Genomic DNA, 22,884 nt, shown 5'->3' on the forward strand with positions numbered 1-22,884 from the left:
CACTCAGTAAACAATAACAAAAGGCATGATAGGAAGTAATGTTGATTTTCAATTTCATTTGAATGACAGAAAGAACAGATTCTTGATCTGTAAGAGTCTTTGGTTGGTTGGTCTTTATCTGCCAGTTCTTCAGACAGCTGCAATATTATTTTTTGATGAGGTGTGAAGATAAATCCAACAAGTTCTGTACAGGCAATTTACATAGTTCTTTTCAAACTTGTTCCCAGTTGCTTTGGCCTCTTCAAATACTTTACTCAATAATTCCGGGCTTAAGGTGGCTTAAAACAGTTTCTAGCACTTAGATTTTGATAGGTCATTATAACCACTCATTAACACTTGATGCTACAATCATGGTATCAAACAACTGCCTAAAAAGTTAAGGTAACTCTGAACCCCATGTACAGAATTTTTTAAAACTTTGTCAAAAGTTGCATCTTATCATGCCTATCAAAATTTGATAATATTAAAAATTTCACCGTGCCGTTTTTGAATTATAAGCCCCTAAAGCTGTAATTAAGGGTGTTTTTAGCAGGTCATTCTCTTGCTATGGTAACCTATTGTGTCACTAAAATGATAACGTGTTCACCAATGATTGGGCAGTTTTTTGATACCATGATTGTAGCATCAAGTGATAAAGAGTGGTTATAATGACCACTCAAAATCTAAGTGCTGGTAACTGATTTGAGCCACCTTAATTTGACGAGGAGCAACAGATTTGTTCAAAATAACACAGCTATTTTCATACCTGAGGATACCTGGGCTATCGACACTGGACCAACTACCCAGTGAGTTGCCGGGTGTGGGCGACCATTTTTGCCGCTAAATTAAGAGCTCTGGAGACGAAAATTGTTTCGTACTTTTCCCTTTTTGCAGTCTGATATGGTTTTTGGAATTATAATTCCCTTTTTGCCGACGTTTCCAGTGATAAAAGATCTTTTCCTGTCCTGTCCGGGTGCGGTTACATGTAGAGGGCAGTACAGTTTTTCCCGCCTGAGCCGCTCCAAGTTCCAAGAGAGTGACACGTTTTCTCGTCCCAAGGCCCCGCCGGCAGAGGGCATGCAGCATGGTCCGATAACGATCGTACAAATGGCGGATTGAGTCCACGAAGCCACTTTTAGCTTTTTCGCTGCGTGGACATGAGTTGGCCAGAAGTTAAACTAGCTGCCGAGGAACATAGATATGAACTAGTTCTGAATGGTTCGAGTGTAGCCGAGAGAATTGATAAATATGGTCTGGATAGGAATATCTTCCAGTTGGACTTCCTCAATTTTCTGCAAATTTCAAACACAAAGTTGCTCTCGCTTCCTGAAGAGTTAGGCCAACTGCTGAATTTAAAAACTCTGGATTTGCACAGGAATAGTATAGAGAAATTACCTGCTTCGATTGGATGTCTAAAGGAACTCAAGAACTTGGACGTATCAGGCAACGAATTGCAACTACTTCCGGCAGAATTGGGAGAACTGACTTTGCTTCAGACTATAAACGTAAACTGCAACAAATTAACAGAAATGCCCAGCGTTGCAAGTCTTAAAAATCTTTCAAGGTTTGATGTGAGCCACAATCAACTAAGTGAATTACCTGATGGAATATACGAACTAGAACATCTTGCAGAAATTCACGCCTCCAATAATCAGATTACGACCATTGATGCAAACGTCTCAAAACTGACGTCTTTGAAGGTGCTGTCTCTGAACGTGAATAAGATAGAATTGATTCCTTCGGAACTATCAGAGTGCCATAAGCTCAAAGAACTTTACTTGCAAGACAACTTGATCAAGGACAACAGACTGGTCAAGTTGTTAAAACAATGTCACACCAAAGCAGTTCTGGATTACATTGCTGCAGGAAAGGATAAAGGGAAAGCTGGGAGAAAAGGTGGGAAGAAGGGAAGAAACAAAACAGTCAGCGAAGGAGATAATGAAGAGGATGGAGAGCAGGCTACAGGCCCAGTTGTGACAGTCTTATACAGTGAAGACTTCAAGGTCTTGGTGCAAGCAAGTGTTCAGGACATCAGACCCTACATTGTGTGTGCACTGGTGAGAAATTTGGATCTTTCTGATATGGCTACATTCAGAAAGTTCATCAACATTCAGGTACAATATAGTTTCATCTTGATATTTCTACAAGGGAATTACGCACCAGGGGCACCCAATGGTCGTTTCGGTAAATTATCTGTTCGGAAGGCCTTTAATCCCGTCTGATTTTCTTAAGAGGATTGTCCCCTCAAACTTTCGTGATATGAGAAAGTTAATGTCAGTTGTTTTCAAATTGTAAAAAATGTCGTTTTGGGTACCGAAAAAGGTCAGCTATCATTTTCGGAAAGGCGATAGGACCTAAGGTTTTCAGGGAATGGACAAAAAAGCCCTAATAAATTCGAGAATACTCAAGTTCCCCTAGAATAACCGAACAGATAAAAATTTTTTAGCGCAACCTAAAATTAACATACAGAACTTTAAAAGTACTCCATATAGCCTAAAACAGTGTTTAAAAGCATTTGAGAGAAAACGGTCGTTGGGTGCCCCTGAAGCACTATAAAAAACATATGGTTCATATGGGACTGGGCTGATAGCTCTGGGATTGGACAGCTTATTCTTGTTAAGCAGTCAGACCAACAACCCAATGCATCGCTAAGCTGGCAGAGCCTTCATATCAAGAAATCTTTTTGACTACCATGAGGTTCATCTGAAGCCTTAAATGGCAGCCTGCTTGCCAAGGAAAACAGGCTGTGGGATAGGGTAGCTTAATTTACAGTTGAATGTCCAGCGTGCTAAACAGTGTCATGCTAAGTCAATACTGAATCATTGATACATCTGAGTCGCATAGTATAGACTGGGCATTGTATATCAGAAGGAAAAAAGTTCTCACTAACATAAAAACAACATATGGTATATCTCTATGATGTTCAAAATGTAGTGATTGGCCTGTAAAAGCAGTTTGTTTGGAAAAGTGGTAACTTACGGGAAGACACAGTAAGAAAGGCAGAGGTTAACCCAAAGTTTTTATGCACTATCTATGGTTACATGAGGCATAAACCACTGATCATCAATGTGCAAAGAGTATTACACTTACATTTGAAACACGTCATGTAACTGTTTGAGGGAACTTGAAAAAGTTGTTAAACTTAAAAAAATGTACTCCGGGCTATGATCCACATTATTCAATAACAGTGAGGTCTTTCTGTTTTTCAATATCTAGACAAAACTGCATGAAACTGTTTGTGACCATAGAACCTTAGCCACTATTGCTACACATGATGTATCATCTTTGGTGTTTCCTTTGGAATATGAAGCAGTCAACCCTGCTGACATCCAGCTTGCACCACTGGGACGACACAAAGAAATAACTGCTAAACAGCTTATATCAGATCTCAGAACAGAAGCCATGAAACAGAAACAGAAGACAAAGAGAAATCCATTCAAAACTGGTCTATACAAGTAGGTAGTAACAAAACTTGATCATAATTAGAACAAAACAAATGGGTTTTTTTTATTAGTTGTTAACAAAATTGATTGCAAAGTCATAAATAAGAACCAGGCTTTTAGCCAGGATTTGAAAAGTGGCCATCCAAAATGTGCTATAGGACCAGCTCAAATGGACAATCTATAAGGCAACATATGAAAAATAAAATGATTTTCTTTAATAAGTGGCCGTGCACAGGATGCCTGGACACCTATATGGCTAAAAGCCTCATAGGAACACTTTGCTCATGATAAGGAAGAAAACAAGCATTTCGTCCTTTACATACTAAAAAATATTGTTTTTTTACCTGCAGCATAGTTAATTAATTTTGATTTAAACTCCACCTTCAACATTTTAAACCCAATAAAACAGCTACATTAGAATTTCCCTGTAGGAACATGCCAGAATTCTGGTCCTTGTAGCTCCTTGTACAATTCTGTTATTTGTATGGTAGGTTTCTGTTATTTTATCCAGAAAACACCAACATGTAATTACTGCATGAATTTTGTTACAGTCAGGTCTCTTTTTTTCTTTTTTTCTTTTTGTCTTTGTAGGTATTTAAGTCTAGTTGAAGGAGCAGAGCTGTATGCTGTTGTGAGAGACTCTACTAAAGCTGTCGTTTCACTTCCACCAGTAACTAACAGTGAGAGAAGTAAGGTGAGATTACATAAAAACAATTCTTTTAAAAATACCAAACACAAACAAGACACAATGAAGTGGGAAGTACATTATTCACTATTCTCTTTTAAGTGATTCCAATCATTAATTCTCTATATCTCTGTCCATGACAGATCACGGCAAAGAAGCTCAATGTGCTCTTGGAAGTCACATCACCAACTGATCTGGCCACCTGCAAGTCGGTTATGGACAATCTGATATGCAAGATGCTTGAAGCTGGATTATGCTCTAAAGCTGAAGGGGAAACTGCAACAAGTGCTGTGACATGTGCATCATCTCAGGGAAAACTAGAGCTTGTTATTGAGCAAGTTAGAGTAGTCAACAGTGATGGTCAGCTTAAAGTTGTTTATCCTTCACGAGTTGACTTACAGTTAGAGTCGGTCAAAGTCATTCATCAAGAAAAACAATAGAAAACAGTTCTTAAAAAATAAGAATATATTGTGGTGCCTGTACTCCTCAATAAAAATAAAAAGGTTATGTCAAACATTTGTGGCTTTATGTTTGGATCAATGCAGATGCATGCTAATTTTCTTATTTGTGCACTCAATTTACTCCCTCTTTTTGACACATGGCACGTCTGATAACTGTTCAGAAAACTGTTAACTTAACAACATACCTACAAAGGTGACCAAAGATCTTCGCAGCATCAAATTTTCTAAAAGTCTCAAGTGATGGACAAACTGAGTATGCAAAAACCAAATAATGTCAATAGTATTATTCTGGCCTGGTGAGATTACCCTACAAAGTGTTATGTTACACAGGAGGCTTTACTCCAAGGTTAAACCCCTTACCCTTTTGATAGAAAAGGTACCTCTTTCACACATGTATACATGTATGTATCATTACTTTAAGTACATTACGTCCTTTTTCTAAACCCTTCATACGTCACGTTTCATGTGGTGAGAAATAAATTAAATGATGCAGCCATAAGGTGTGTTTGTTCAAAATAATTTAATTAAAGATACTTTTGAAAACCTAAATGACAGGTTTCAAAATTCTTCCATATACCTGAAGCCTGAGAAAGGTACTCCTTTCCCCGTAAAGGCCATTTATAGGGATTACTCTCCACGGCTAATCCCAAAGTCTTGTTTTTATTCATTGGTAACTGATTTGGTGTTCATGGATTTATACTGTGTAAGGAGGGGTAGCCAGCAAAGCAAGCACTCCAGCATTTTGGGCGTGACAAAGGTAACAAAAGGAAAAACAAGCAACAATCTCCAATTTGTTTTTACATGAAATGTAGTAATCCCTTTAAGTGTCCAGCAAAAATTTCGTGCAAACAGATAAATACTCATTTTACTACCTTTGTTTAATTGATTTAGTAATTTTTACGAAATTTTGCCCAGGGTTTTGGGTTAGGGATGAGGAAACACCTGAAATTCTAACTACAGTTGTGAAAATAAATTCATTAAATATAATTGAGTTCCATCCATGCAAACTAGAATCAATAATATAAGCTGGCTTCCAGAGTTACGCCGTCAACTTGTCTCATTTGTCCCCAGTCTTCTTATCCAACCAGTCCCTGACAGCCATGTAACATACAGTAACCAATGAAATGTCGCCAGGTGAATTATTCGCGTGTCACGAGTACTTCCGTTTGGTCGAAGTTTGAAATCCATCTGTCACTCTGCAAACTTACAGCCTTATGGAGAACCGAAAGAGCCTATTCCTAACCTATGTTATTTGGTTGATTTGGGGATGGTTCGGACTACATCACTTGTATCTGGGTCGAGATATTCAAGCTTTCGTCTGGTGGTCAACCATTGGAGGTGTGTTCGGCCTGGGATGGTTTCGCGATCTTTGGCGCATTCCAGAATATGTTGACGACGCCAATGACGAGCCTTACTTCGTGGAGGAACTGAAACGAAAGATAAAGCTCAGAAAAGAGCCAGCTTTCAGTGTGACCAGATTCGCAGGACAAATGCTTGTAGGTTATTTTTACGGTATCTTGGTTCGATTGGCGATACCCGAGGATGCAAGATGGCTTCCGGCTTTGTTGGTGCCGCTTGGAGTTGCGATCGGTGTGTACTTAGTAGGGAATATAGGCCGTGAGAGAGGTGATTTCAAATACCCTTTGGCAGGATCTTTCATTGCTAATATTGCTTTGACATATCTGACCGGAGATGAGGCTGGTGCAATGTACGTTGCTTTAGTTGCTGCAATATGTTTTCAAAACCGCCGCCAGTTCAAAGAGAAACCGCAGAAAAAGACCTTTTGTAAGCGACTGCAATACCTGGCACTCGGCGGTTTGATTGTTTGTTCTCTCTGGGGATCATTCCTCTATTTCAACGCACAAGTCACAACTGAAGACGGAGAAACCGTGAAATTACGCGATGCAGTGAATCACTTCTTTAATTCGCCTGTGTGGTTGGAGTTCAAAGAGGTGTTCTGGGGTTTGTATGAAGAAGGTCAGAAAAACGGCTGGGACAACTTCTACGACGAGTTTGTCAAGGCATTAGACCCAAGAGGAGAAAAGAACGCTTATCGAGTACTTGGGCTAACAGAGGACGCAACACAAGAGGAAATCAAACGAAGATACAAGAAACTTGCTGTAAAGTGGCATCCCGACCGAAATCCAAACAACAAAGACGAGGCCCAAGAGAAATTTATGGAAATTCAAGAAGCTTACGAGATTCTGTCTAAAATCAAAACAATGAGAGCTTCTAGAAACACAAGGACAAGAAGCGATTCTGACGAACATGACCACACGGAATTTTAACCAAGGATAGTTTGTAGACCAAATACATAAATATTTTATAGATCGATGTTGTCGACAATTCTAGCAACAGGTGGGTAAACAGTATGTAATTATTGTTGTGAGAACTGTGATTCCTTTGTCACCTGTGAACTTGTTTTAGAGAAAAAACACTTATGCTTGCGAGAGGTTTTGGACTGTTTTGTTATTTATACATAGCTGTATATGGACAATTAAAGTCAATTGAAAAAAATCAATTTAGCCACGTGCGGATTGCGTGACAACAAAAGTAGGAAGTAATGGTAGCATGAACAGGAGCTATTGTAGATGCAGACTAGCATACAAGGTGCAGCAATCCCAGAGTAAAAGGGTGGGATTGATACTGATTGCACTTTGGAATATTGCCCTTTTGTTTCTGTTTGTTCCAAAATTTGAAGGCCTGCAGCCCCTAGAAATCTGCAACTATGTACAAAGAACATCCCTTGTTTCGTGATAGACTCTTCTGAGTGCTTGCACCTAATGGAACCTTTCTGGTATGCTAATGCTTGGAAGAGGCTTGATGCTGTTGAGCCAAAATACCAATGGCAAGACCAAACAAGCTTGATATAGTGCCAGAGGGTACTAAAAAGGATACAATTATTGTATCCAATTTGAGCCAAAAATCCATTGACAATGCAGGACTGATTGACTTATGTGTCAGTGGTTCCTAAAAGTATCCAAATCCACCTTATGGACGGTCACTTGAAATTCTGAGGGGAAGGGGTTCTCAAAAACCAAAAATTGAAACTGAAAGTATGAAGCTGAACTGGAATTTCTGGAGTGGTGGGAGGGGATTCAAACCAAACCTGCAAAGTGGACTGGATATTTTCTGGACAGTAACCCACATTAAATCTAGTCCTGACAATAACTTTGTGGCATATCAAGTCAATATTCAAGCTGTGATGTTAATTTTTATCCCCCATATAATAAATTTATTATTTATTAGAACTTGCATCGATAAAGCATCAGGGGATTTGATAATGATTAGAGGATTGACACTGCTTTACCATCTGTAAACATATAATGTAATAAGTTTTTGATGATTCAGTTACAGGTATGTTGGATTCCACAAATAACAGTATTTTGGTATATTTCAATAAAGAAAGTAATTATTTACTAGTGTTACCAAACCAGTCAACAGACCCACACGTACCATTCATGAGCTCAAGTTAAATTTGTGAACAACTCATTGGTTTTGCATATTTGCTGTAATATTGGCATTAGATTCAAAACCGTTCTTTGAAGGATGATAGAACTGACTAAACTAAGCCTAGCAATATGCAGGGTTATTGTCACAGTGTTACTCGATAATGCACCATGGAACTCATTAAATTTCTCAACTACAGTATTGATTAAAATTTGTAATTAAGAAACAATCTTTACTTAACATAAAAAAAAAATCATTTATCCAAAATGATAGAAAAAATAACCAAAACTAAGTTTAAAATGTCATTGCCATTGTCTTAGGGTCAAGTAAATGTAGCTGCATTAGGCATACTCTAAAACTCAAGTGCATCAATTACATGTAAGTGCCATGTTGTTGTGCGAGGGCAGCTCTAATGATATTTTGTTGCTGTCAAGTGAGGTATTTAGCTAGGGGAGGAGTTTCATCAAGGGCAGCATGTAATCCAGAATCAGTTAAATCTGTTGATCAGTGAGATCCTCTCTTTAGGGATTACCTGTGTGATGGATTACGTCTCAAGCTAAACATCAGTTACATGTAAAAGAGCTAACAAATTCTACATCTAATTTTCTAAGTACACAATGCCATCTCAAACCTAACAGTTAAACAAAACTGTTTTTCTAGTTTTGATCATCAACATAAAGTCTAACAAGTTGTTTTGTTGCACTTGGCAAATGTGTGACTGGGCAGCAACCATGTTGGTTCAAGTATTTGTAGATACAAGGGTAACAGAACACATAACCAGATGATGACAGTGCTGCAGGATTGGTGCGGACCTTCTTACACAGAGGACATTGTGCTGGGTGAGGAGGAAGTTGAGTTCCATGTTGGGCAGGCTGTGGGAAGAGAACAAAGTAGTTTCTTTTCAGTTTAACCACAAGACACTAACCAGTGACAACAATACTTCATAAAAACTCATGATTTTCTTGGCATTGCCTAAAAAACCATCACTTCACCAAACATTTGCAGCCATGACGAGTAGTACGAAATCCCTTCATACTAGAGAGTTCACTGTATTTTCAACTAATCAAAAGACAGACGTCCAAGATTTAGATTAAAAAGTTTTAAGCCAGTGAAGTTGCTTATGTATAGAAATATGCAAATTGTCAAATTGGTTGAAATTGCCTGTTGTCAATACCCATTCCCTCTGTGAGACATGCCTACAGGGAATCATGGGAGTTGTATTCATCAAAACAAACATCCAGTCCAAGATAATGAATACAACTATCATGATTCCCTGCAGGCTTGTCTTGTAAAGGGAATTGGTAATTTATCCACAAAACAACAAGGTTGTGTTAAGGGTGCACAGAACAAGGATATGTGACTTGAAATTTAATGAAAACCCTGGTCAATGTCTAATTTTGTGCCTCAAATCTTGGATGATGCTTTCAAAGCAAATTAAATCAATGGTGCAATGACACATAAGAGGTTTGTTTCATTGAAGTGCCCCACCTCCCCCCCCCCCCCCCCCTCCTCTACGCAGCACTTCCTCTGGAATTATGGGTATTGTTACCTTAGGTTGAGGTGGTGGAGAAGGAACTGGTAACTGAATCACAGACTGCACTGCACCTTTATTCTCACTTGAATACCACCAATCCACGAATTTGAGAAAGAACACCACAACTGGAAGACCATTGGCAAAAACTGATGCTAATAACTGCGTCACTGAGCTTGGAATTGCCAAAATCCTTTCGGCCACAGTCTTTGCACTCAGTATGTTGGGCAGACTGTTCTGCACGTTGTGCGCAAGAATGTCTTGTCTCGTGAGTCTCTGGAGCGAGACTCCAATAGCATGTAGGAGAGGAGAGTGGACCTCAGAGAATCTGAATATGTACAGTAAGTGATAACATAAGAAGACCGCTTCCCAGGAGAAATGTAAGAATGGGTACACGTAAATAAATGTCCTCTTAAGGTGAAGAAAATAAGAATTCTTTCGTGACGGGTTAGAGGACAAATATCCGCTAACATACTCTTCTTTCACTCTTTCAAACAGTTGATCAAGTTTCAGCTTTGCATATGGTACTCCGACAAGCATGATCACCGATAGATACTTCTGATAACTTGAAAGCTCTCCCTCGTGTTTTTCTGTGTTAAACCTGTTAACTCTTTTGAGACCGTAAAAATGTTCAGATATTGAACCTCCAAAGTTCTTCAAGTAGTAATTCTGAACGATGTAATCTAAACAGAGGTGAAGTTCGTCTCCGAAACGCCAAATCCAGCCCCATCTGCCAGGATTGGAACTTGCTAGCACTTTTAACCCATAAGAAACTGCCGGTCTAAAAACTGATGCCATAGATTCCTCGGCGACTATCTCGAATATTGTAGGGTTGGCATTTGTAGTCCCTTGGTTCAGATGAGCCGCAAACTCCGCCATTTTGAACTTTGGAAGGCTTGGTAGCCAGGCGATCAATCAAGCGTGGTTACAAATGCACAGAGTAACCAGTTTGTTGACAACCAAACTTGAAGAGATTATGATGTGACGATGGACAGAAAACCTGGACATTTGACCAAGTCTGTTCAAGAGATTGCTGGGTCTTTGTTCTGGATAAAGGTAAAGCTGTAAAATAGCGCCAGTTTTACTTCCAAATAAGGGTGCTGTTGAAACCAGTCAAGCTTATTTTTAGCACAAAGGGCCACTAGTTCTTCATAATCCTCTGCTATGAGTTCAGACATTTTTGAGAAAATGTGTTTAACTTTCCCTTTAGGTTGTTGGAATTGGAAATGATGGTGTGGGAAAGACCTGTCTCGTTAAAAACTTTTGTGAGAAAAAAGTAAGTTTCACAGTGTTTTTCTTTTTAGATCTGATCTGCCTACAGGTGACTGTGTATTGTAATTACAGCTGTAGTACTGTTTTCTTCTCTTACAGTTTTCAAAGAGCTATCACCCTACAACAGGAGTTGATTATGGTAGGTTCAGTTTTGTTAGCGTGCAGCAACTGCAGACTGCAGACGGTGACACCAGTTGCAACCAGTAGGCTTGCAAACTTGTTGCAGACATTTTTTGAAAGCATTGTGAGAACTTGCTCTAAAGCTGAGCTGAACATATCTGAACAGGGTAACTGTGTGGTGTTATGTCTGTTGGTCAGCAGTTTAAACTTTATGAGCAGTGACCTGCTCTTTGTCAGACTAAACTTTGCAATTCTTAAATTCTGTTTCAGGTAGTTTGAGTTTGGGTCTTTTGGTTTCCTTGAGTGCCTGAGTACAACTCATGCATTCTATAAAATACCAGAGAAACAAAAACATTACTTACATTGACAAGTTCATACCCTAAGGCCAGGAGTCCTTCACATCTCTTTTATTCTTGAACCCCTCCTCTTCTGCTGTCAGACCCCCTCCTCTTGCATTGGGACTGCAAAATGGTGCCCAACCCTTCTTGTGTCAGCATGTTGGTTGATAATACATCAGATCTGTTCATCACTATCATTACTTGTAGTAAATGTTAGTGTTTACTGCTTTCAGGTTTCAAGTTACACAAAATTAATGGCACTGACTGTAAGTATAACTGTTATAAATTGTCAAACTGAGCCATATTGTGTGTGCAACTGTACAAATGTGCCATATCTTTTTTGAAGTTACTAATATAAATGTTTAATCAATAACGATTTCTTAAAACATGAGCAAGCGAATAGTAACATTAAAAGCCGACGTTTCGGCGTCATTGTGACACCATTCTCAAGGCAAAGTGAATAAATAATGCAAAGATTTGATTCATATACAGTCTTTACGAATTAGCATAATAACTAAGGATCACAAGTTCTTCAAGTGAATACCTTTACGCGAATCGAGTCCATTTGCACATTTAGGGATGGTTTAAGTGCAAACGGACTCAGTTCGCACAAAGGTATTCACTTGAAGAACTTGTGATCCTTTGTTATAATCCTAATTCATAGAGACTGTATATAAATCAAATCTTTGCGTTATTTATTCACTTTGCCTTGAGATTGGTGTCATGATGATGTCGAAATGTCGGCTTTTAACGTTAATATAAATATTATTCAGTCAAATGTTTTTAAGAGTAAGAATTATTAGGATTCAATTAAACTTCTAAAAATCCTTCAACTTTGATTCCTTCAGATATTTTTATGTTATTCCTAGAAGAAAAGAAATTTGTATCAGAGATAGTATGACTGATAAGTAATTTAATGTTACTTTGTTTTCAGATAGGATCAACTTCTGGGATTTTGGTGGTCACACAGATTATGATGAAATAAGAGTGGAATTATATGGACAGACGCAGGTTGGAGTGTTATGCAGACTTCAGCATTATCTGTAATCTCTCATTTCCAAAAGATGTATGAGTAGCTCTGAACCCTGGTTGAGACATCAGATGAATTTGTGCTAACATTAATCATTGTGGCACTTTCTATCTCAGGCTTGTATTCTGGTATTTGATGTCACAAACAAGTTGTCATTTGACTCCCTGGACTACTGGTTACAAGAGTTCACCAGCAATGGTGGGAAACAAGCTGTAATGGCTGTGGTGGCTAATAAGGTGAGAATCATCCATTTCGTCTTTATAAAAAAAACAACATATTGATAACATTAATTGTTTTAGTCTTTCTGATCGTATTTGCATTCAGTTGTCGTCACACAGCAAACTAAAGAACCATTTGATTGATCAAGCCTCATTTTAACAAAGACAATGAGCAAACTGTAGAGCCAAGTGTCTGTATTAGAGAAGAACAGTTTGTGTCAGTTTTGTTATCTTTGGAGACGAGGACCAAGTGACTGCCTACACTAACTCTTTAGAAAATTTAGAAATGGACTATGTTCTTTTGACTTGGCTCTGACACTGCAGCTTAGAGAGTGGAATCTCTGGTGTCAACACCACAACATTTTTCCACCCTCATAATTTTCAAATCATTGTGTTATATTTTCCGTTGCTCTAGACTGATTTGTCCTCCAAAAGAGTTGTGAGCAGTAAAGATGGACAGAGATGGGCTAAGGCACGTGATCTAAGGTTTGTACACCAATATCGCAGAGATCATGAGTTCAAATCCCGTTCAAGCCTCTATTTGTTTTCAGGCTTTGATTTCTCAGCCGTTTAAGTTGTGTATATAGTTGTGATCATCAATCATGTCTTCATATCTTTGTCTGCAGTTCAACTATATGATCTTTCATATATTTACTTATATGACTTCATTGTCACATCAAACTTGATTAAACACGAGAGGTTTTAATAAACCACATACAATTAAAAATAAGTAAATCTGTACATTAGCTGAATTGTCAGTCTGTTGTTTTCATTTTTTTAGGTATTATGAAACATCAGCAAGCACTGGTCAAGGAGTTTATGAGATGTTTAGTGGAGTTGTAGCAGCAGTTGTGGAAGCAAAGCTTGTCAAGGCCAAGCCAGTTATTAATGCAGAACAAAGTTCTAGTAAACAAAAGTGAATTGAATGAGACTCATTCAAACCACTGTTCTAGGATAATATTAACATTTTTACATCTACAGTAGATTATGGTTATAAGGGTCCTTGGTTGGGAGGATGGGGTTGTAGGGGAAAAAATAGACCCAGCAAGCTGAAGGCTCTCCTTGAACTGGGGACCTATTTAGAAGGAGCCAATATTGACCATGATGCTTTTTGCATGTCTGTGACTGTTTTGGTTTACATGGTAGCGAGGTTCCAATTGTTTTTCAATGCTACACAGTGCACAATGCATCCTGGCCAAAACTGGGTCTTCAACAGAGTCATTATTATAATAAGGTGGTCAGCTTTCAAAAAATTAATTAGAAAAATAATTATTTGAGATGGCTACTACTACACAGATCTTGTTTAACAAAACTTTTCAAACTTAATAACTATCTGGTAATGCATAGCTTTCTTTTAATTTCCTTTTATTGTCTTTAAAGACAAAAATGCCATAAGTACATACAAGTATTATAATTTCCATTCCACAGCATTCACTGTTTGTAAAATTGTACTCAGTCACAACAAGTAAATCAAAGAGGTTCAGATAGAATTGCTTAGATTTTATTACCTGCGTTAAATACTTTTTAGTTCTATATGCAAGACGTGATTTGTTATTAATGACTGACACTAAAAATACCGTGTATGCTTTGTTTTCATTATGGATTATGATTATTTATACAGTTTTGCCTAGAAATAATTATATTTGTCAAAATATAAAAATTATCAACAGAAAATTGAGCATCTCTTGAGTTTGTATAGTACAATGATAAACCTCTCTCCCTGTTGCTAAAAGTATAATTATCATTTAGCTCTGTTTTACAGCTGTTGTGCAAGTCCAGTTTTCACTCTGTTTACAATAGTGTGTTGAGGAACTGGGGTGTACAAAACTTGTGGAAATTGAGCCTAGTTCATCATAAGCTAATCCAGTTTTAAAGGAGAATTACGTGAAGTAAAAAAGTGTGGTCAATAATTACATGATGAAAAGGATAGCAGCACAGCCATTTCCTTTCCTTGACAATTCAAAAGAGTGATATATCGTAATGGAAAATTAAACATTTCCTTGTGTTTCAAACAGTTCAAAATCTTGTGTTCAACTTGCCTACATCTCGGATTCGTAGTACCGGTACCTTAAATTCTTCCAGACTAACAAAGTCTACTTGCAGAGGTTTTCTGTTCTCTGATTACTTTACAAACTGTCCATATATGACTGGTGAGGTACACGTCGTCACTCCCTTTGAAAAGTCAAAACATTTTGCTCAAGGTACAGCCAGTACAATAATGGTGTGAAAAACTCCACCAGAGTTCAACTAGAATTTCACACTGTCTTAAAAGCTAAGATGACCCCTTTGTGTCTTCTAGGTCTGCTGCCATCTAAACAAAAAGAAAGAGGCAACATAGTCAGATATTTTTGAATACCTTGTCAAACTGGCCACTTCTTAACCTGTTGATATTTTGGATTTCTCCATATAATTTTACATAATTATATGTAATATTAATAATTAGTTCATTTAACAAACAGATGAATTCCACTTTGCCATGAGTCTGTTCAACAACAGATCACAGATGACATCAAAATGGAGTAAAAAGTTAACAGTGGCACAGAAGGCGATAGCCAAGTGTATCATTGATGTTCTTACCACATTTTGACATCTGTGATCTATTACTGAACAGATAAATGGCAACATGGAATCAACTTAATCTAAAACAAATTAATCCGAATCTAATTACGAAGAAACAAAAAAGATTGTTTAACTTGATGATGCCATCTATGATACATTTGTCCTCCAAATTATGGATCATAAACTTGTAAAAACCAATCCAAATGCAAGAATAATTTGGCTTCTTAAATAAATTTAAATAGGACATATGGACAGCATTTTTCTGCATGACTGTGTAACTTTTCAACAGAATATAATTTCCATGATTATCAAAATAAATGTTGCTGCCCAGAAAGTTCTGAACATTTAAGTACAAACTCCAAGAATCCAGCCTTGTCAAACAAAATCATTGATAATATAGAACTAACTGAAATTATTTAAAATCTTGCCTGTTTCCCAACACATTTGACTAACCAGTTTATGAAGAAGAGTCTTCATCATTGTTTTTTCTCTTTCTCTTTTTTGACCTGGGCTCATCTGCAGCACTACTCTCTGTACGTTTCCTCTTCTTTTTCTTCTTTTTAGTTTTTCTTCTTTGCTACATATCCACAAAAAATTCTTATCAGCGCCGTCAATGACATATTACACGCATCTAACATGGCAAATGATGCAAAACATTTCAAGTATTAGCTGTCACTAAATAAACTCTCTTGGGTAAAACAATATAATTACTTTCTCCTTTTCTACTGTTATGTTTTTGATTGATTATTATTTATTAGCACACATTGCTTATTTTCCCTTTCTCCTTTAGTTTCTCTCTCTTTAAAAACAGTACCACTGACAACTTAAAATTCTTACCTTGTAGTCTTCCTCAGAATCACTGTTTTCAGAAGTTGAAGTAGATGATGAAGAAGAGGAAGGATGCTTAAAACAAAGCAAAGTTAACAAGCTCTATTTAGTTGAGAGGAAATGCATTTTGTTAAAATATATGTAAACATTCCACAACGTATTGTTGAAATAATAGATAAATTAAAAAAAAACCCATCTGAATGGCAAATAAATAAAACTGTAAGTTAGCAATAGTCATTTATGTTCTAATAACGAATAAAAATAGTGGTTGGGTAAAACAGGTCAGGACTTGGTCACTGTTACATTCTTGGATAAGTCCTTTTACTTTCACAGAACTGATTCCCCAGAAAGAATAGGTATCTAGACTACCAGCAAGAATAGCTCACCCTTCTCTTTTTACGCTTACTTGACTTCTTTTTCTGAAAGAAATATATATATAAATAAATAAAATTATCAAGCGACATAAACATTCTTTTGTCTAGTGAATTCCACAGTAGTAAGCTTTGTTGACCATCAAAGCAAGCCACACAAAAACAACACTAACAAGGTAATTAAAAGAAATATGAGAAGAGAAATCTTTGTGTTAGAGGACAGCTTAGAATACATCAAAACACATGTACATTTACCCCTTTCCTCTTTGTCTTTGAGGAACCTTCTGAGGCACCCAGTACTTTCTCCCTGTTTTTCTTTAGCTCACTTCTAAATTTCTGAGAATTAATATAAAACAATTACTTTTTAATTGTAACCAACAATGATAGTTGGTGAGCATTGTTACAGAAGTCCATGTTTAATTATTTGTAGCAGCTGGTTACCTGGTTTAAATGTTCCTCATATGCAGCTAATGTCTCTGAACCTGTTTTCTTTTTGTTTATCATTTCTTTCACCTCATCCCTTTCCATGGGAAGCAAAAACAAATTAAGAGAAAATTAGTAAACATTCATGCATCTGACCCCGGTTGTTCGAAGGCTGGATAATGCTATCCAGCAGATAAATCACTATCTGGAGGATGAGTGTTAACAAAAACAAACCATGCTATCAACTGGATAGTGATTTTTCCACCTTTCAAACAACCCAGGCCTGATCAATAGGTTAAATGTTAGACCACCCTGAATGGTCACACACTAGGGTCTTATCCATAGACTGAAAAGTTAAAACAATCTTGTACAGCATAATAAACAGTACCACATGAAAGTACTGCTCAATAGCTGTCATTTGAATGGTCACACATCCAGGGTGCATGGGGGATAAAGAGAAGTTAAGAAGCCATAAGAGTTATCACGTTTACACATCAGCACCAGCAAATAATAATTATTATAAATGTGTATGCTACTATATATACACCAAAAACTCCAATGACACACTGGTATGCCACAAAATTTTATAGGGCCACACTGAAGAACTTGTGCGTAAGCCACTGGGAATGCACCCTGGTCACACACTTAGCTAGAGTTTCATCTGCAATATTACAAGTTAGAACCACATTGTACTGCGTTAAGAGCAGTACCAAATGATAGTTCTGTGTAATATTCTTTATTTGAATGGTAGCGTTATTTTATACTAGGGTTTCTTACTTTATCCAAAGAATTAAAACTAGAAACATAGCATAGAAACAGTATACATTACATGTGTGTCTATGTGAAAGTATTGCTGGATGCAGGGTCAAAGTCAGAATCACATTTGTTATATAGAACACAGGTCTCACCCTGGAAACTAAGTGTAGGTGCGATTCATTCTAGTTTTGAGAAAACCTGTGTGTTTCATAACTAATAAATCACTTACAGTGTTGGTCTATTTCTGTTAAGATAATCCCTTATTGTTGGTCCAGACACGGCAGGTCTATTTGCCCGTGCCATGGCAACAGGATTCAAATATGCCTGAGAAAAAACATTGAATTATTTTAAAAGTGAACATCATCATCATTGTCATCATTATAAGCTCTTGCTGCAAAATGAGATGCATATATAAGGTGTGAAAGTAAAATAATTCTGCCATTTTTTAAGGCTCCTTATAGCTATTACACTGGATAAAATAAAAAAATAAAAAGAAGAGAAATTAGCAGGAATATGAGCCTGTAGGGCTTAGAATACCCACTGTCAAACATCTTAGAGCCATTTGAAGGGAAATGAAATTAGACTAACACGTATACACATCCTAAACTACCTGCAGGTCCGTGATACTATTGTATTAAGTTTTTTTTAACGTCATTTAAGACCTGTGAATAAAGAGTGTAATGTTGTAGCATGTCTGTATAAACAACATTTATAATCTTTTCAGTTTGACATGCACAACAGCTTCATGCAAAGGATGAAAGTTAGATCTCATCATCTTTCCAGTAAAAGGAAATTTGAAAGAGCAATATACAGTTATCCAGTAGCCTAAGCTTGTTATGTACGCTGTGAAACAAATGAGATTAAAACTAATGGTCATCATTTGGCAGCACAGAACATTGATGTATTGACGATGTCTTCTCTCTCATTGGATCGTTGTTTTGAACTACTGAAAATAAAGAAAAACAATTAAACCTTACCACTCGGTTATCTCTTTTCCCCATTTCGTTTCCCTGCAAAGTTTAAAAACCTTATAGGTTTTAGAAATGGTCTAAAATTCCAGAATCATTTCGCTGATTGCATGTGGTTTACCTGTCCACAGGCCAGGACCACAACTACACAGAGCAATTCTTGCTATGGAATGAAACCGCTGGACCAGCGACTATTTTCCAGTCTCTTTCGACCGAGCACTTGGATTCCCGTGAGCACCCACAAGGCTTTGACTAAAGAGATCGTGGTCTTCCGCTATGAGATTGCTTATTTAGTGGTTTTCCACACAGACTACGGATATTCTCTCATTTTTCTAAGGTTTAGCCTTGGGATCAGCCGCGTGGGGATGAGCAAAGAGCTGCGACAAAAATCATCCTCGTCCTTATCGCGTCTCCGCGCGTCTCCTCGTCCTATTCATACCTCTTGGTCGAGGTCCATACTGTAAGTTACGGACCGAGTTTCTTCTCCTTTCGATTTATGGCCCGCGCGCTTCGTGCTTGGGCCATAAATCGGAGGACTTGGCGATAAATCACGAAACATTTTGACAACAAAAAACATCTTTAAATTTTAGCGGGCCGTACAGTAGAATACGGCCTGCTAAATTGACCAATCACAGTGCGCGTAATAACTGATAGATATAATAAATAACAAACGCAAAACAATCTTTAAAAAAACATGTCATATTAAAACGAAAACCCAGGGAAGAGCTCTATCCATCTGTCCACCCATACCCCGGTCCACGGCCCGTACCATGGTGGGTATATGACTTTGTGTGGATCTGTGCCGGTACGTCGGAGGGTTACATTGTAATATAAAATACGTTGATGAACCATGATGGGTATACGACTTTGTGTGGATCTGTGTGTACGTCGGAGGGTTACATTGTAATATAAAATACGTTGATAAACACCGTGTCACAAGTGTTACTTTTTGTATTTGCAGGCTAGGGGGGGGGGGGGGGGGAGTAGGGTGCTAGGTTTACGTCCGGTAGGCCATAACAGTCTTGCAAGCAAAACAGACTATACAAGCAAAATCTTTAACCGCATTTCAGACTAAGAAGCAAGAGCAAAATCAAAAAAATGCCTCTTGAGGAGGCACGTACAATACAACTCATAAATATAGGAGAGTAACCCATGGCTCATTGAGTTCGCGAGAAAAAGTTAAATTCATTTATCTCAGCTCACTGGCACTGAGGTTATATTTGGGAAGGTTCGCCACTTCTTTATAATAGACCTGCAAAGGCATGAGCTGATTTTAAAAGCGAGTGTAGATCCATACAGCTAAAGAGTATTTCAACAGATTCCTGATTTGTATTCTGTGCTTGTCTCTGATATTAACTTGGTCTGTTTCGTAGCCGTAAACATCTTCACATGTCCTTCATGTCGCGTGCGCAACAAAGCAATAAATAATTTAAAGATTTTTAGCATAAAGCATCCAATCAAAATTTACGTCAAAGTCAATCTGCGAAACTTTTGTTTACTTCATGGCATCGCGTCCATAAAATGCGATATCAGTGATTCAACGAATACATGAAATTAATTTTCTCTTCAGTCACAAGGTTTCTACCATTATCAGCTGAAAGCTTTAACTTAAAGCATGGTTTTTGGAAACGAATTCCACGAAAATACGAGACGCCGGCAATTCAAGACAAGCCACAGTGTTGAAAGTTTAACATCAGGAAGTAGCGATGGGGAATCCCTTTCACCAAGGTTCTTTCGCGAAAGGAAAAACCCATTAAAAAGGGCAAAATCCTTTCATGAGATTATCTACGAAATGAGCTCAAGTACAAAGAAGTTAGAGGAAGAAACCTCGGGACTTTTGCGCGATATGGTAAGGTTTTTGTTGAGTAAAGGACAACTTTTAGTGCGCCACACACTAGATGTCCTTTAACGAAAACAATGCGGTTTCCCTTGTCAATATGTATTGCTGGATATTGTTAGTCGCGCGCGAGAAGAATGAAAAGAAACATTATTTTACGTTGACAAAATTGGCAAACTTCACATAACGCAACAGAGAAATTGGCTTTATTCGACCTAGTGGAAGTTTTAAGTACTGTCGACCGCATAGACTGATGCGTCGGCATAAAATTAAAGTGAAAATTGTTTTACATATTTTAAAGCCGACGTGACTAATTAATACAAAAGTAACTCTTTTGTCGCTGGCAGTGTCGAGTACATGATTCAAATCAGTGAATCGAAGAATTCCTATTCGCGCGGAGCAAATAGAAATTAACTTATTTCTTCACACATCACTTTAGCATCAATATAATCTGGCGGCAAAAGCACTCGAAATTAATGTTTGGAGATTAAATATTCTTTTCAAAGTTAAGTTTTAATTTCCACCTGCTTGTTAGTGCAGCCCACTATAATGTTACCCATAGTTCTTCAATCCGGCATATTACGAAAGAGTAATGATTCGTTGTATGGGTTGACTTAGAGTGGCTAAGATGGACGATGTATGTAGAGAACCATGGCCAACTTTATCAAGTTTGTCGTTCGTAATTCGTCTTAATCTTTCAAATTCGTGCCCACCCTTGTTTCTTTTCAGTTTATTGGGGTTTTTTTTGGTTTTTTTTTTCTGATGGTTTTCTACTTAATCCTTATCCTAAACTCACCTGTAGAATCAGCCCATTTTTCTCTTATTGCTTTGGTTGTAAACGTGTTCGAACTCATTTCACACTTCTTTTTTTTACGTTCGTTGGTAGTTTTAGGAAGAACTGTTGTGACACTAGTATATCAAAGCAGTTTCCTCTTCATTCTAGTGATTTTGCATTGATATCTAAAGATAACTGAAATAGATGCTAATCATTATTGAGCCTAAGAGTTCTTATCAATTCCAGAGTGTGCAATCTGACTAGCTCTTCTTTTGATCGTAACCATATAGTGATAAATTCAGAGTTTTTTTCACTGTCCTAGGAAAGTCTACGTCATCAGAACCAAAGCACAGGTAAACGGCTCCAGCGTCTGCAAAAAGTGTCAGGCGCCATGAAGGAACAGCTACAGGCCTTCACTCCTTTGCGGTCAGTAAGTCAACGACATCTCGACAGCATCACAAGCGCCAATGGCTATGGAAAGAGAAACTGTCACTCGTCGGAAAATCTGCAGACTGAAACTTGATGTCCTGCAGACGTCGAGCTTGAGTCAACTCCGGAGTTGAGAGGAGACTTAAGAAGAAAAAAAAGAAGGCAATGCAGTTTCCATTACAAATCATAAGAATCGGTTACGAAATTCAGTTTGACAAGACTTTTGAAATATAACTGCGCAAAGGAAACCAGTCGTAAACATGCCGGTCCCTAAATATAAACGGCTGATAAATATGTAACACTGTAAGTGCACAATAAAGCGACCTGTTTGTACCTCGTAGACTAATCTAACTTCATTCATGTTTTCTAATTTAGTTCAGATACAAATGTATTTTTTCGTGGTCTTCGCTAAGCTCATTTTGTTTTATGGTCTTTATGCCACAAACGTTTCATTCCACTCAGTCACCGATAAACCGAAGGAGCTAACCTCTTTTCGCATTATTACATGCAGCTATGAAACGTTTCAACACACTCGCGTGATAATCATGTGATAATCTTGTGTTAACAGGTGAAATAAATCATAACAATATGTGGATTTCAAAATAGAAAGCTTCTGAAATAGAAGAGAATAAAAAGAAGGTTTCTAAAAGGTTAAGAGTTTGTTGATTCGATCTCCAACCCAGGACCTTCATGGTATCAATGAAGCATCTTGCTTCAGTCGTCTCCCAGAATTCATTTTCGTCACTTGGGTCCGTCGTTATCGGCCAGCGTTAACCAATCCCTTCAACATATTTGGCAAGACCGCGAAACTGCACGGTCTTCAATCTCGTACCTCGTCTTCGTTCCTTACTGTGCATGCTGGCTTGACGAAACGAGCGCTGGTCAAAGGGAACGAAGACGCTGGATACGAGGGTGCCTGGTCTTCAGATCAGGCTTCCTGGTCACTCATAAGTTCCTGGCACCTGCTGCTGACCGAGATGTCTGACTCTAGCGTGCCGTACTATGTCATACTATGCCTTGGTACTATGCCGTGATCTTCATCAGACCAAAACAACCGCACACTTCCTGAATCACTCCAGCGTGAGCGGAACAGTGGGGTCGCTTGACAAGTGACGTATGTACTTGAATAAGTTACGTGGATCCTTGATATTAGTGTATCTTTGCTTATCTCAAGCTTGTTTTTCCGTTTAATAGATGTTCCTTCTAGATAAAATACTAAAGAGGAAAGATCGTGCCATTGTTTTCAGGACAACGCGAATAATGCGCTCTGAACTTTGATTACGTATTGAGCCGAGCACTGGCGCGACACATAGGCAAACTTTATCGGCAGGCCTTTGTAACAAAGAAAAGGTTTGAATCGTGAAATATTGTAACACTAGCCCCTTTGTTATCGTCCTCTGAAGATATTCGG

At 37.9% G+C, this 22,884-nt stretch overlaps 6 protein-coding genes across 6 annotated transcripts; 4 read left to right on the forward strand and 2 right to left on the reverse strand.

The window, feature by feature from the left end:
• The first annotated feature begins 1,038 nt into the window (after positions 1–1,038).
• Positions 1,039–4,621, forward strand: LOC110069017 (leucine-rich repeat-containing protein 47-like). The gene is made up of 4 exons (XM_020776446.2): positions 1,039–2,093; positions 3,196–3,434; positions 4,014–4,116; positions 4,251–4,621. The coding sequence occupies exons 1-4, from the start codon at positions 1,137–1,139 to the stop codon at positions 4,545–4,547; spliced, it is 1,596 nt and encodes a 531-aa protein (XP_020632105.2). The 5' UTR covers positions 1,039–1,136; the 3' UTR covers positions 4,548–4,621.
• Positions 4,622–5,708: 1,087 nt separating this feature from the next.
• LOC110069019 (dnaJ homolog subfamily C member 22-like) lies at positions 5,709–7,987 on the forward strand. The gene has a single exon (XM_020776448.2). It carries the CDS (start codon positions 5,783–5,785, stop codon positions 6,854–6,856), a length of 1,074 nt encoding a protein of 357 aa, XP_020632107.1. The 5' UTR covers positions 5,709–5,782; the 3' UTR covers positions 6,857–7,987.
• LOC110069018 (peroxisome assembly protein 12-A-like) lies at positions 7,874–10,428 on the reverse strand. Its single transcript, XM_020776447.2, has 2 exons — positions 9,568–10,428; positions 7,874–8,890 (listed from the first exon to the last, which is right to left on the reverse strand). The coding sequence occupies exons 1-2, from the start codon at positions 10,426–10,428 to the stop codon at positions 8,675–8,677; spliced, it is 1,077 nt and encodes a 358-aa protein (XP_020632106.1). The 3' UTR covers positions 7,874–8,674.
• Positions 10,429–10,455: 27 nt separating this feature from the next.
• On the forward strand, positions 10,456–14,201 carry LOC110069020 (dnaJ homolog subfamily C member 27-like). Its single transcript, XM_020776449.2, has 8 exons — positions 10,456–10,605; positions 10,760–10,825; positions 10,921–10,960; positions 11,513–11,545; positions 12,214–12,290; positions 12,426–12,545; positions 12,943–13,013; positions 13,309–14,201. The coding sequence occupies exons 1-8, from the start codon at positions 10,537–10,539 to the stop codon at positions 13,445–13,447; spliced, it is 615 nt and encodes a 204-aa protein (XP_020632108.1). The 5' UTR covers positions 10,456–10,536; the 3' UTR covers positions 13,448–14,201.
• LOC110069021 (protein FAM133-like) lies at positions 13,876–18,598 on the reverse strand. The gene is made up of 8 exons (XM_020776450.2): positions 18,442–18,598; positions 17,694–17,788; positions 16,727–16,805; positions 16,541–16,621; positions 16,301–16,333; positions 15,924–15,989; positions 15,540–15,663; positions 13,876–14,838 (listed from the first exon to the last, which is right to left on the reverse strand). The coding sequence occupies exons 1-7, from the start codon at positions 18,463–18,465 to the stop codon at positions 15,544–15,546; spliced, it is 498 nt and encodes a 165-aa protein (XP_020632109.1). The 5' UTR covers positions 18,466–18,598; the 3' UTR covers positions 13,876–14,838; positions 15,540–15,543.
• Positions 18,599–19,922: 1,324 nt separating this feature from the next.
• LOC110069005 (uncharacterized) lies at positions 19,923–22,122 on the forward strand. Its single transcript, XM_020776423.2, has 2 exons — positions 19,923–20,281; positions 21,367–22,122. The coding sequence occupies exons 1-2, from the start codon at positions 20,048–20,050 to the stop codon at positions 21,565–21,567; spliced, it is 435 nt and encodes a 144-aa protein (XP_020632082.1). The 5' UTR covers positions 19,923–20,047; the 3' UTR covers positions 21,568–22,122.
• The last annotated feature ends 762 nt before the right edge of the window (positions 22,123–22,884 follow it).

Source organism: Orbicella faveolata, unplaced genomic scaffold (genome assembly GCF_042242905.1).
Source record: "Orbicella faveolata isolate gen_17 unplaced genomic scaffold, um_ofav_v1 contig_15, whole genome shotgun sequence".
In the NCBI taxonomy this organism is placed as follows: Eukaryota; Metazoa; Cnidaria; class Anthozoa; order Scleractinia; family Merulinidae; genus Orbicella; species Orbicella faveolata.